This window comes from Haliaeetus leucocephalus, unplaced genomic scaffold (genome assembly GCF_000737465.1).
Source record: "Haliaeetus leucocephalus isolate CR32 unplaced genomic scaffold, Haliaeetus_leucocephalus-4.0 Scaffold587, whole genome shotgun sequence".
In the NCBI taxonomy this organism is placed as follows: Eukaryota; Metazoa; Chordata; class Aves; order Accipitriformes; family Accipitridae; genus Haliaeetus; species Haliaeetus leucocephalus.
In genome coordinates, this window is record NW_010973023.1 from 838167 (window position 1) to 853363 (window position 15197).

The following is a 15197-nucleotide window of genomic DNA, read 5'->3' on the forward strand; positions in this document are numbered from 1 at the left end:
ATTCTATATTTCTTTATCCTTTGACAACTCTGACCTTACTTGACTTTGTAATGTAGCTGGCCTTCCACACAACCTGCTTTCATGACATTTTACAAATACCTTTCAAAAAGATATGCCAAAGAGATCCCAATGCAAAGTACTTGGTGGTTTACTCAGAAGAATACGTACAGTCTCTTGACTGAAAAGAAGCTTTTCTCTACTTTACATACTCTTCAAGAGAAATTTAAGATTGTGAGACATCAGTGTAATCTCCCTGCATCTGTTCAGTTGTCTATCCCTAATGTTTTTTTTATGTTTTGCTCTGAAGATAATCATCAGATGTGACAATTTTTAGCTTTGCCCTTATTCTGCTGCCAACAAAATTATGATCTCTTCCTGTAGTTCGTTAAGTCTCATCATCATGAAAATAAGCCAAGAGAGCTGCCATTTAGCAGGCATTCCCCCTCTCCCAACTTCCCCTCATTTCCAATATTAAATAACTTATCAGGAAAAAAAAAGATGCTTACTTACCAAGATTTTGGTTGTACATTCAATTGCTGCATGGAGGACAAAGTCATTTTCACATTACTGTAATCGCAGTATCTGATCCAGCAGCACCTAAAGAAAGGGTGAGAAAAAGTATGTGTTAGCTGCTGTGCAAACATATACTCCTGATCCTCGCTTAGCACTCTGTGCAATACTGTGCTGCTAATTAGTATTCATTATTACCAACACCTAAAGATCCCCATGAATCCCAGTAATCAGTTTGATTGTAAATGGCAGTGCGAGAAATCCCCAGTAGTTAGTTAATATTTAGTTAGTAACCCTGACTATTTCCCAGGTAGGGACAGTAAAATGCTTTTATGCAATCAGGTACTGCAGTATTCACACACAGACACACAGACACGATCTTACTTGTTTTTACCAAATGAATGTATCACAAGTAGCTTTAAAGTGTCAGAGAAGGACTCAAGAGGCTCTGTGGAGTTGTACTTTTTTGTATCCAGCATTTTGCAAATATGCTTTTATCCTGACAGCAAATACATGAAGTATACTTTTCAGTAATAGAAGTAGATGCCTACAGTTATGCTCACCTTTATTTCCCGTTTCACACTATTCTGGATGCTCCTTGTAGAAATTATCAGGCTGGATTTTCACAAGTGATAAACACACAGTGCCATCAGCTGGAGCTGGGCACCTCAAAGCCTTAAAATGTTGTGATCATTTCAAGTTAACCATACAGGAGGACAGAAATAGTACTCAGTCTCTGTTCAGCTACGCAACAGGCAGATGTGTTCACCTCCAGACAACAACTCACTGCAATGAAGCCATTCAGCAGGTAGACTCCTAGTCCAGCGGCTCTCCACTACCTATGATCATGATCTCTTTTGGCTGAAGTCAGTAGTCTAGATTGTATGCCTAAAGCCAGGCAGTATCAACAACCCCTTTTCACCTCTACCACCCACCTTCCCCCCCAAAGCAACCACAAAACAAAACCCCACACCAAGGAAAGCTAACAAATTTTTCATAAACGAATTAAATGGAGACCAACGTTTTGAAATGTTTGCCAGAAAATGAACAGAACAGCGAGGGAGTTAAACTGGTGAGTTAAACTACACTTGAGCAACATCTGCCAGATGGAAAAAAACCTAGAGCATGTTATCAACCATGGACTGAAATGCTTGGCAGTCTTGTTAAAGCCAACCATAAGATTTTGCAAGATCCCATAAAGCTATGAAATCACACTCAATATTTTGAATTAATTCCTGCAAGAAACAGATCACTGGAGTTGTTTTAAACAGCTTAAACTTTGCTTGCAGGTGCACACCCAAAAATAAACAACACTCAGAAATACCTTGCCAAGAGAACGCTACATTATTAAAAGCTACACAAGCGGATTTGCCTGTAAGAGGGAATGAATTCAGAACACTGGCCCTCTGCTAGCTAGATTGGGCAGAGTCCCAGGCCTACCGTGATGAAAATAACATCTCCTCCAACTGACAAAAAAGTAATATCACCTTACAGGAATAATGAGCCTATAGAAAGGGTTGCAATTAAGTGTCCTCAAGCTAGGGGTGCAGAACAGGGGGAAGCACATTTACAGCATACTGCATGTTATGTGCAAGTGATGCAAATAGGCAGTCCAACGTTTGGCATGCTGCTCTGCAACATGGGGATGACATCCCTTCCCGTCTCAAACAGTCCTGTTTTCTTGAACAGGAACATGTCTTTTGTTAGATTCCAAAACAGCTTCTTCCTGTAGAGTTAATACTCAAAAGACAACAAATTTTCTCTCCAGGAACACTTAGGCTATGTACATATAAAGTGTTTCTGTTCCAAATGGTTTTAGAGCTAGGCTCTGAGACTGGCTCTCATCTGCCACAGCTAGAGATCAAGAATTCCCAAACTCTCTCTATCCCTGCTTTTCATTTATGCCCACAACACTAGAAGGCAAGAAGTTCAAGTAAGGTCTTCTTTCAAAGGATGAAGGAAGGGCTTATTCTTGAGGAAGAACATTTACCTCAAGTATCAGCTTGCTTAAGCCAACACCAAGCTTCCTATGGCTGAGGACAGCAGAACATAAGCAAGTCCTACTAGCATCTAGAGGTTTTCATATATTTGGCTCATGTAAACCAGTATCAGGCATTTCCATTCATAGGCTGTGTTCTGTTTTAGTGCCCCTCTCTTTCCCAAAAAAGGGGATTTGCTCTGCAAAAGTTGGGAAACACACTTGAACTGATGTATGAATAGAAAAGTCAATTTGACTTTTGTGGCATATTGGTTCAGAGGAAAATACATCTTTTCAGCCTCAGAAGAACATGTTACTGGAGAAGAGTCATCACTAGCACAGCAGGAGTCCTGCATCAAGACTAGGGAAAAAAAAAAAAAAGGGAGGCTAAAATTCATCTGCTCTTACTGAAACACTCTCTTCCTCAATATTAAGAGTTTGCCAAGTGCTTTCAGCATCATTGCAAAAGGAGGCAACCTAGCAAAGAAAAGGGCAGTCTAAAATAAATTAAGACATCTGCTTTTATTTCCACTATTAAGTTTTCTTCAGGGCAAAAAAACCCGTATTATAATGTGGGTGAATTGCTTAGTATCTCAAACTAACCTTTGCTTGCCCTTACCTTTCTTTCCTCCTCTTTTGTCAGATTCTTCAGGCATCTTCTTGTAGCTGGAGGGGAAATTGTTCTGTACAGAAGAGTATAAGCCATTCAAGGTTAGATACACAGCCAGCTTCACCCCAGCTCCCAGTCCTCTGCAATTACAAAGCTGCTTAGAGCAGAGGTGAAAGCAGAGCTGGAGAAGCTGCACCAAAGGAGTATAGAGAAGAAGACATATCTGACATGGAAAAAATTATATTTACTCTGTCGTTCTCTTTTGGGAAGAAGAAAGCCACTTCAGAAAAAGTCAGGCTCCACATGCCAACAGCACTGCCAGCTGCATGGCTTTGGAGCATTTCACCAAAACTACTTGGCACCTCTGATGACATCTATTGCCAAGGCATCCAGGAGAGAGACTGCACAGGTGTTATTTGGATGCATACAACCATGTGCCTGCAGTCACTATGCATGTTTCTAGATACGGCTTCTTGTCACTGCACATTTCATTCAGTGCTAACTACAAGCACCATTTTTCTGTTCCCTATATGAGCAGTTAGGTCAAGAGTTAGTGCCATAGCTCATACTACAGTTCTGAAAATAGTAAACAACTTTTTTCTTGCCACCTTACAAAACGGTTGAAGGCAAGACAGAAGGATGAGGACAGTTCAACAATTCAGTCCCATTATAGCAGGTTCATGAGAACAGAAACTCTATATAACCCCTTGCAGTATCATTCATCTGTATAAAAACATGAAAGCAAATCATTCCAATCAGAGTCTGGATATACTTAAAATATTACCAGTAGAACTCAAAAAGCACTGTTTAAAATTAAAACCTTTGTCAATCACATGGGTGCTTACAGGTATCCTGCTGGATAAACCCACCCTTGAGGTGCTGGAAACTGTTACGGTTACCCTTTGGTAGGCAGTCAAGAGCAGAGGGTGGAGGTGACAAGGTTGGATTTCTGGCAGGGTATTAGCGCTACAGTAAAGGATACACTTTGAGTAGTTCTGTTGGTTTTGGATACAACAGGCCTGCTGGGACACTAAAAACCTATTTTGAACTCTAGTCAATCTGTTAATCTATCCCAGGGAATGAAATGCTTCACTGCTTATCACCGCAAGATATGACTGAATGGTGCTTGGGGTTTAAATTACCATATTTAATTAAATGTGAGATAGTGAAATGCTTGGGGAAATCTACTAATGAAATTTCACTGGCTGCAAAGTATAGCCCTTGTTATCATCTCCCTTCCACTGTCCAATCTTCAATATGTTAAAAGGCATTCTTTAAAAAATAAATATTTTTACTGTTACAGGAAACATATCTTACAACTGAAAATTTTTTTATTTTCTACTCTTTCATGGTACTATCAGTATTAATGGTCCATTAATAAGCTTCAGTGGCCACAGGTTTTCTGATTTACACTCATCAGCAGATGACCTTACAAAAGAACACAATGAAAGGCGCCTGGGAACAAGAGAACAGTAGAAGCGGCAAATTTAGTCCTCCATTTTTTTCAGATAATAAGGTATAAATGGCCAGGAACTAAAATTATGGAAAATTATGTATCTTTACTCAGTTATCAGCTGCTACTGGCTTGCAGGGCTAAAGATGCTGGGCAATCCATGTATATCGTCAGTTTGTCACAATATCTCTATCCAATCTCTCTCGCGCACTAGAACAATTTCAGTCTTTAGCCACGTATTGAAATTAGACATGCCTCAGGGCAATCTCTCAAAATCCATCTCTATATAATCAATCTGCCTTAGAAACGCTAAGACAAATTCATAATCTGAGTCCAAGTCCAGAGGGAACTTTAAGTTGTATGCCATTAGGATATTGTGCTTCTGGGTGCTTTCAGGAATTGGTCTTACTCTATAAAAGCCTTCATGGTTTGGGACAGAAATCACCTCTTTTCCAATGATATATTGGGATAGTCAGCATCTGTGTTAAAGTTTGCAGGTGGGAGTGCCCTCAGCATAAATTAAAAGGACTTCTCTGTAATGGTCAGCCACTCTGGAGTTCATAGAGAGCTACCAAGCAATGTATTGGATATCATGTTCCCCCAATACTGGAAAGATAGAAGTGAGGGAGAAAAAATACACACTGGTTCATAACTCCACAAGCACATCTAACGCCTTGCACATGAAAGTGTTTGACCAGCTCTTCACATTCCTTTCTGTCTCTTTCAGGTCACTGCAGAACTGGCTGCCAGAAAGGAGATGGCTTTGCAGAAAAAAGCCCAAAAGGGGAAAAAAGAACAAGGGAAGGAAAAAACAAAAGTAAAAAAGCCACAGAAAACTGGAAAGAAAGTAAGAGCTCCAGGAGTAAAAATAGTTAGCAGTTTGTGAAAACAGCCAAAGTCCAGCCTATTAAGCCATGTGTGGGCAGAGGCTGCTAGTTTACATTAGAATGGTCACCAAGGCTTCAGAAGACACAGGAAGTGCCTGAGGCCAGTCCCTCTCAGCCTTTCAATTACCTTGATGATTCTGGGGAACTGAATTTTACTTCTCATGTTTTAGGAATGACCATTTGTACAGCTATGACTCAGCTCAGTGGGAAGAGCTGATGTAGGTACAGACTGCGAGAGACACAAATGAATTGAAAAATACTCTTTATGGCTTTGACATTGTTGCCAAGACGGCGTGCAAGCACTTTTACAAAGCATTGTTGCTTTTTTTGTGCAGATAACAAAATGGTGCTGAGCTATCTAACCAAGTATTTCTACTTTTAGTGTTGGGTACAGAGAAGTTAGTTACTGCCACCCCTTCACACAAGAACTAGGAAGTGAGAACCTTAGCCTCAAGTCAGATACCTGCATCAGAGCTTGCATGCATTTCAAACTAATTTATAGGTACAGTTCCACATAGGCCAGCTGCATCTTTTGTACTGCAAGCCAATACTTTGTAAGCCTGTAAATAGCAGTCATGTATTTTCAGCCCACATTCTTACAGTATGAGCTCTTCTTTGCTTCAAGTCACAGTGGATGCCACTTAATGTGATATACTCCCTGAAACCTTTGATATACTAAGGTATGGTTTCACAGAAGGTATGCTTCCAAATTCTTTCAGGAGCAACTTCACTGAGGAAAACACCTGTGAAAGACCAAAGGGCATCTTCAGAAGTGAGCTATGCAACAAAAATTGTAGGCTTTTGCTGAAGCAGCAACTTTTGTTTCTCATTTACTTTATAAACAAAGTTGAAACAATGTATTTTTTTAATAAGGGTCATTAATCTCTCGCCAAGTATGTGGAGGAGAAGGGTGAGTTTTCTGGGGCAAAGCTTACTCTTCACTTCAAGTTTTACACAAATTAATTTTAAGTCCTAACCCTAGAAAAACCATATAACAGAAGATGCTTTTCTTGGACAACATCCATTAATCTGGCCAAAGCTCTCATTACAGCTACCCAGGAACTTAAACTACACAAACTTAGGATGCATCAATCTAGTTGGGAGGTAGATATCTAAGCACTGACTTGTAACTTAGATAGTGTTTTCAACCAGAAAAGATGCTTTTTGGGTCATACAAAACAAAGTGTGGGGTTTTGGGGGTGTTTCTTTCCCTTTGTAGATGAAGATGCACAGCGGGCTGAAGGAGCAGCATACATAAATGGGTTTTCTGAGCTCTTTAAGCCTGATCTTGCATTGCCAACTAGGAAGGGTAGTGGTTGCTCCTGTGCAAACAGGAATTTAAGTTCCTATCAACACTTGTCTTCAGGCAGTAGTTCGCCATCAGGGAGACACTATCACAGGGTGCAATGTCACAGCACTAGTGAAGGCATAATGCTGCAAGCAGTGTGTGGTGGGTTGACACTGGCTGGACACCAGGTGCCTACCAAAGCCATTCTATCACTCCCGCTCCCCTCAGCTGGACAGGGGAGAGAAAATACAACAAAGGGCTCATGGGTCAAGATAAAGACAGGAGAGATCACTCACCAGTTACCATCACAGGCAAAACAGACTCAACTTGGGGAAAATTAACTCTATTACGAATCAACCAGAGTAGGGTAATGAGAAATAAAACCAAATCTCAAATCACCTTCCCTCCTCCCCTCCCTTCTTCCCAGACACAACTTCACTCCCGGATTCTCTACCTACCCCCCCCCAGTGGCACAGGGGGATGGGGAATGGGGTTTATGGTCAGTTCATCACACGTTATCTCTGCCGCTTAATCCTCTTCAGGGACAGGACTCATCACACTCTTCCCCTGCTCCAGCATGGGGTCCCTCCCACAGGAGACAGTCCTCCCCAAACTTCTCCAACGTGGGTCCTTCCCACAGGCTGCAGTTCTTCATGAACTGCTCCAGCATGGGTCCCTTCCATGGTGTGCAGTCCTTCAGGAGCACACTGTTCCAGCGTGGGTCCCCCATGGGGTCACAAGTCCTCCCAGAAAACCTGCTCCATGGGCTCCTCTCTCCACAGATCCACGGGTCCTGCCAGGAGCCTGCTCCAGCGCGGGGTTCCCACAGGGTCACAGCCTCTTTCGGGAACCCACCTGCTCCAGCATGGGGTCCTCCACGGGCTGCAGGTGGATATCTGCTCCACCGTGGACCTCCATGGACTGCAGGGGCACAGCCTGCCTCACCAGGGTCTTCACCACGGGCTGCAGGGGAATCTCTGCTCCGGCACCTGGAGCATCTCCTCCCCCTCCTTCTGCACTGACCTTGGTGTCCTGCAGGGTTGTCTCTCCTACATGTTCTCAATCCTCTCTCTGGCTGCTGTTTCTGTGTGTCCCAGCAACTTTTTTTCCTTCTTAAAAATGTTATCACAGAGGTGTTACCACTATCGCTGATTAGCTCGGCCTTGGCCGGCGGCGGGTCCGTCTTAGAGCCGGCTGGTATTGGCTCTGTCGGACACAGGGGAGGCTTCCAGCAACTTCTCACTGAAGCCACCTCTCTAACCCCCACCCACTACCAAAACCTTGCCACAAAACCCAACACAGTGGAAGGTGATTACTGGTACCACCTCATTGTATCTTAGTGGCAGAGTGGAGCCAACCTGGAGGAGCAACAGAGGAGAAAGGGTAATGGCCTGCAGACCTAAGCCAAGTAATACCAAGTTGTTTGTTGTCCATAAGACTTCTGGTGACTTGTACTAGTACTGAGTTCAGCTCTGAGGGACCAATTCATGGTGTAACCCCTTAAATCAGCACATACACTGCAGAACTCTATGGGAAAGATCAGATAAAAGTACATGTATGAAGGCAACAGCTCAGAAAAGCTTTTGAAATTAGAGACTTTAAAGACCATTGTCATTCACAGTTATAGAACCCTATAACATCTCAGACAGACAGGTTCCTTTGGGGAGCATTCACAAGGGTGTCCTCTAATGTCCTTGCTCCTTCCCAACTCAGCTGGCCCAGAACAAACCCCTGTGATGCCTCTGGTCTTGCACAGGCAATGGAAAAGGCTGGCTGTTCCAGACACTTCAGTCTAAGTAAGTCAAAGTGAGACATTAATGTTCAGGCACGCTGAAACCACCAAACCCAACCCAAACTTCTGAAACTGGATAGCAACTCACTCATCTGCTCAAAAATCTGACTTTCACGGGGTAAATTTGATTCTTTGTTGGTTTTGCACATTTCACTAGATAAGAACCAACAATACCAAAAATGAATCTCAATCCCCTCACAGCCTCCACAAGGTTGTTTTGAAATGGGGTGAAATACCAATATAGAGCTCTGGGGCTTTATAACTTGATGTCGTTCTCATCTCTTCAGCCATCACAAGTCCTGTCAAGTAAAATTCTAAGCCATTATATCAGGTTCTCTATGGTTCATTGAGAAAGAACAAAGGGAACATTCTCTCCAAGGTTATAATACTGACAGGGGAAAAAAAAAATAGCATTTAAGACCAGTTGAGAAGTATTTGGAAAAGTTCTAACAGCAGGATTCTTATTAATAAGTGTAGGCTATAAGTCATAGTGATGCAGGCAGAAAAAAGCCCTGCTCCTAACCTCAGTACTTAAAGAAAACAAGAGTTTGATCCCAGAAGGAAATTTAAATATTTCTGAAAAGGCAGATAGCAATCTTTAAAAAGGTGTATTTGATGTCAAAGTAACTTCACTTTCTTTTCTCTGTAAGGTGCTGATTTGATTTCCCATTGGGCACCTAAGAAAAAACAAAACAAAACAAAAACCCCCACCAACTTCAGTACTGTATGATCCCTCTTTTCAATAGCAGAACACGTCAGACCAGTCTGGACTGCTTCGCCCAGTAGCGTGCTGCAACCTGTCTGTCTCACTGAACATGAGCAAGGCTGTGCATCCAGAAATGTTTAACAGTGAGGCACATTTTGTCCTTAGGTGAAACCCATTAGCAAAAATCTCCATAGCAAAAGTGCACAATGGAGTCAATTCAAAATTTTCCCTGCTGTTGAATGAGAATCACCTAGTGTGGGCTAGGCTTTAGAAGGCTTCAGAAATATAGTCAAACTGTTATTTCCATATGTCTCCTTTGAACCAACAATGTATGTTTCAATCTAAGTGCCTTAGTGCACTTAACATAGAACAAGCATGGCATCAATCAACTGAACATAGAAAAATATATCAACTGACTTCAAGGAAAAAGAAGTTCTTTATATTACATTGATTCTTACGCTGTTAATAGAGGCAGGAGGGAATACAGAACAGCATTCTGCAACTGTCCTTTAGACTTGGAGTGGTTTTGATTAAAATCAATGAAACTGACACAACACTATTATTTATATCAGTGTATAAAATCATTGAAGCTAGTAATTAAAATGATTTATTGGCTTATTTGTAACAATAAAAGAAACATTAGTGTGTCCTACGCTATTAAGAGGCTAAAAATGAATAACCCATTTTTAGGCTGTTTGGGGGGGTTAATTAATTAGCAATTATCAATATTTCCTCTTAGAACATCATGTTTTAATAATATTCTATAAATTATGGAAAAATATTAAAAGAATAGATTCTGCTTACTGCAAAAGATCCAAGGATGAATCTCAAAATGCCACACCCTGCAAAAACTGAGAATACATTAAGAGTAACTGGGAATTTGAGCTCTGGGTGTCAAATCCTCAAACTATTGCTTATATTTCACCCAAATGGTTCTTGATGTTTAGTCAAGAAACTCCTGAATCTCTTTCAAATACATCTATAGAGCATAGGGTAGAAGTGATAAATGTATTTAGGTTTTGCATGTCCTTCTGGGCCCAAACTTTAATTACTATAATAACACTTTAATTAAAAACACATTTAATAATTCACATGACCTGGCTGCAATTCTATCTGCTGATAGCAGGTATGCCATGGCACCTAATTACAGAGGCATATATAGGGGGTTTGTTTCATTTTACTTATTGCAAGAACTACACTTTATATCTTACTGATAACCAGTGGGTTACAGACTACACATTGGTTAGCAAAGTCTGATACAACTTACATTATCTTGCATAAATCCACATTCACCTCATCCCCAAACAGCAATCTACTTTGCAACTAATAACTGTTACCTTATAACATTTTGAGGACTTATGACTGATACAACATGAAGAAACTTTCATTGTTTTCTGATGAGTTTTTCCATCAGAAATACTGGTTCAATGAAATTAAACTGTTTCAGGAACACGTCAATGTCATTTACTTTAGAGAGAAAAACGTCAAAATGTTCTTATAAAGTTGAAACAAAATATTTTGGTTTGCAAGATACACCAAGATCACTATTTTTCTTTCTGATTACAGATTAAAATGAGGTTTCAACAGTTTTGAATTACCCACAAGTTGGGAATTCCTTTTTGGGGGGAGGGAGCAGCCCTACAATAAGATTAACTGAAAAAATAGCAAAGTAATTTCATTTATATGTTGCAAGTCTCCTACCTATATTACATGTTCAAACAAGCTTGAGTTTAATTCTTGTGACCTCAGTAGGTCAACTGATGAACAGACACCGCCTCTCCTCTCCAAAGGGATAAAACTTCCTTATAGCCTGCTAGGAAGATTTTTGTTGATGAGACAACAGCATCTTATTCCTCAAATTAAAATTAATCTTTAAAAATCCAATGAAAATTATTACTTTTTTCATACTTGAGAAGTTTCTACATCTTAATATTCTTTTTTTTTTTTCACCCCACCCCAATCTAGGAAGAGGAGGAAGGCTGGAAAATGGCTCCCAGTAATTTCCTTTCAATAATGGAGGAAGGAAACAGTCAATACAAAGGTCAGTAGAAAAAGATAACAATTACAGCTGGAATGTTCTTCTAATTCAGCCTAATTTGAACGTCATTCCTATAGGGTCAAATAGAGCAGCTGCCCAAACTATGGAACTTTCTAGAAATGAGGACATTAGATAAAAATGGTCTTTAGGAAGGGAGCCTCTCAGTACCTCAAGTCTTCTTAGAGTCTCTCAAAATCATCAAGCTGATCACACAGGAAGGTACAATTCCATATGAGTGAAAGTGGCCAAGCTAGAATCAAAGTGCTTTGATGTTCATGCAGGGGCTTTCTTGGATTTTCTGAGGGCAGCAAAATGACAACTGAATAGCAAATAGTTCAGAAGCACTATTCTGTAGATCAGGCTTCAGCATCAATGTTTTCATGTTCCTGTAACTCTTTGTCCTGTCCTCCTCTCATTCATGGGAAGCATCCATGGATTCATTCACCTACACAATCTACAGCTAGTCAAATCTTTTTTGATTACTTTTTTTAAGAAGAGGATCATCTTTTCAAGCAAAGGCACAAAAATGCTGCTGGACTATGAATATACTTGCTTCATTCAAAGTGTGTGCAACTTAAACTTAACTCAGACTTATAGCTAGGAGACTGGCTGCTTTGTCACTTGAGAAAGCATCCAAAAGTAGGGGTTTTCAAATTTTAAAAATGGTTTTCACAAAAGGACATCTTGCTCTTTTCTGTATCTCTTCTACCCTCTCCTCTACGCTTGATGCCTTTGCCCATCTCCTAACCACTTGTCTTCAGTATGCACCCTAGATAAACAAGTGAGTTAGCAATCACTTATTGCTGAGCCTGGAAGTGAGCATGGAAGTCATGCACTTGTCTGAAATCAAAAGAAGCATCTGTCTCATGAACTTTAAGTGAACAGCACGATAGGACTCCAAAGGTCAGAGAAGCCAACTTGAAGTCCTGTGTCACAAAGTATGCCTGATCAAAGCTTATAGGGGTTTTGGGTGGGGTTTTTTGGTTTGGGGGTTTTTTTGGTTGTTTTTTTGTTTGGTTTTTGTTTTGTTTTTTTGCTTTATTTCATACAGATTTTATTCTCAATTATTAAAAATATCTGTTCTTCTCCCCACCCTGCAGTATTAGGAGCTTGCTAAAATTCCTTACGTGAAACGTCTCCATTATTCCTTCCTGCTGACAAATTATTGGCATCAAATTTTTTTCCTGATTTAGGTTGGCTGGAGAGAAAGAAGTGTACAACTTGCTTTCTAAATATACACCAGCACAGCTTTGCCTGACCTCTGACTTCTAACAATTAGGATTTTCTTACACGTTATAAATCATAAAGCAGTTTTATGGCTAAAGAGGAGTTCTTTGTCCCAGGCTCTACTCCTGAATGCTGCATCAGAACCACATTGAAGTCAGCAGGAGTTTTAGATAAGGATCAAATTCATCTATGCTACTTTCCTTAACTGGCCAAGAACATTACTTGTGCTTTTCTATGCACTCAGGATGAAACGACACCTTGCAACTGGAGACCAGCAATAGCAAGCCCAGTGTTTCCCATCCAGCAAGTCCCAAGAGCAATAACGGAACAGTGTAGAGACCCTACCTGCTGCAAAGTAGCAACAAGACAGCAGGAAGGCTTCACATTACTACGTAGGCTTCGCAATATGCTCATTCAGCGCTCCACTAAGGAGTAGGTGATGTAGTAGCTGTGCTTTCCAGTGCTCCCACAGTGCTGCTTGGATCCCCTGCTGAGGCTTTACAGTCTTCAATACAATGCTGAACTGCAAATTCACAAATTCCTTGTATTTGTGCAAATAACTCTCCTCCAGGTCGTAGAAAACATGTTTGGCCGTAACTTCACGCAGAGGCTTTAAACAGTGCTTCCCGACATGGCAGTGGATGCCAATGTTAGGAATAAAACCACCACAGAGGTCAATAGGTCAGTTTAATAGGAACAGACTCCCAGATTTCACAACTATCTCAAGTAATAACAAGTCAGGGGGTTTATGAGAGGATGGGAGACACATTCGTCACCCAAACTGTACCTAAACACCAGTACTTCCATTCCTAATAAGATGCCTGCTTTAAGCTCTGCAAGTATATAACATTTCAGGGTTACTCATGCTAACTTTTCGCACAAAGATGAGTGCTGAATTGGGGCTGTTGTGTTCCTGTATATCTCACAAGGCCTCCCAAGGGCAACTCAGCAGCCTATTAGCTGTCTGCGGAGCCTGTGTTCCTATTCAGGCACCTGAATTGGATGCCTAAAGCCAGTCAGTGCTAGTACCTCCATCTTCCCATTATGTACTGGCAGCACTTTCAGGTAACACTGCAATAATGTGCTCAGGTAGGTCAGGCATGGGCAGCATCCTTTTGTGGTAGATAAAGACTCCAGCCTGGCATTCAGAGTTAAACACCAATGCTCATCTCCAGCCCATCCTGCCAGAGCTGACAGCTATTCACTTAGCTCCAAAGGCATACAAGAAGGAACCATTTTCTGCATAGAGCACAACCAGAGATCCTCAGAGAGGAGAGAGCTCTCTTGCAAGCTTCAAAGAATAGTTGCAGTTCTGTCTTATGCACAGTAAAAATCTGTAGCTGTTCAGATAAACTTCAGGTGTTAGTTTTTTTTTTTTTCCTCCTAGTGAACCAAGTCTATTTGACACCATATTTATTTTTAGTAAACAGCTGTTAATTCCTCCATGCAGCAGTCCCCTGCCTCATTCACAAGCACTTAGTGCTTTTTATTGCAGGACACCATTTATCACAATACTACCTGGTGGTTGTTCAGAATAATTTTACTTTTAACCTGGCCATGCATAAGGTTTCTTTTTTTCCAAGGCCTCCAGAATCAAATCTAGAACAACTTCTGACCAGAACAGTATAAGCAGTTTCTTGTATTTTTAATTTTAGCCTGCTTTCATTTCAGTAGCGTAATCGTTTAGAATAAGAGAGGTTTGAATTTAGTCTTTCTACATTGGGAACTTTTTTCTATTCTTATGTAGAAATAGCTCAATTACCATCACAATTTGCACAGAAGTTCAACTTTATTAGTGCATCACTCTTGAAAACATCATTGAAGTGAGGGAGCTTGATTAAGAAAGTTTATACCAGATGCCTACAATGGAGTCATTTAAAGACCCTTATGAATGTATCTGGAGTTTACCTAAATGGTAGCTGACCAAACAACAAACATTTTTGTTTAGTCACACCCCCCACCCCCAACACTTGCAATTAAGAAAGTCTTCCCATCCCCTGAAACTGGTTGCTTTGCTCTTAGGTTACTTAAATACTTAAAAAGATGTAGATTACTTTTCACAAACATCTAAGCATTTCAGTTACAGACTTCTCCACCCCAATTTTTTTTTTTTTTCCTCCTCCACCAAGCTAGAACTACTACCTAAACTTCACTGGAACTCATGAAGACTTTTATTCTTCTAGAACTGTATTTGGCAGCTTTGCTAGTTGCTAAACTACATTTGCCAAGCTCTATCTAAAACACTTACTTTATATACTGTTTTGGAAACAGCCAGTTCTGTGTGACATCTACTTTTACACTGGAATAGCAAGAGTTTATGTGGAGCAGATGTACGCAGTCTGAATCATTACCTCCATCTTCCTGGGTTTTATTTTTGCAGTAGCCTGTGCTGCAAGGCAGAGATGTGCTATTTCCGCCATTATACAGAGGGCCAGTTGATATTTACGACTTGCTCAGTGTTGCAGAGCATATTTGAGTTCAACACAAATACTCCATGGCCCAAACTTTAAGGTGTGGAGGTATTATGTATCTTTAACTATGCATCAAAAGATTCAAATCCTTTTGCCAGGAGGTTGAAAGTAGTAATTTTAAGAAAATCTTCATGTTTCAGATAAATATATTTCAATTATTAGTCACAAGCTGTTCTCTGAAATTCAGGGATATTGGAATTACCTACTAGTCTGCAGAGTGAAAACTAATGCTGCTGA

General features: G+C 40.6%; 1 protein-coding gene across 1 annotated transcript in view; it reads left to right on the plus strand.

The window, feature by feature from the left end:
- The window catches only part of IQCA1 (IQ motif containing with AAA domain 1), a 111359-nt gene that overhangs the window by 45242 nt on the left and 50920 nt on the right, over positions 1-15197 (plus strand). The window contains exon 7 of the mRNA XM_010577995.1: positions 11190-11265. Within this exon, the coding sequence (XP_010576297.1) occupies positions 11190-11265 (76 nt within the window). The remainder of the gene's footprint in view (positions 1-11189; positions 11266-15197) is intronic.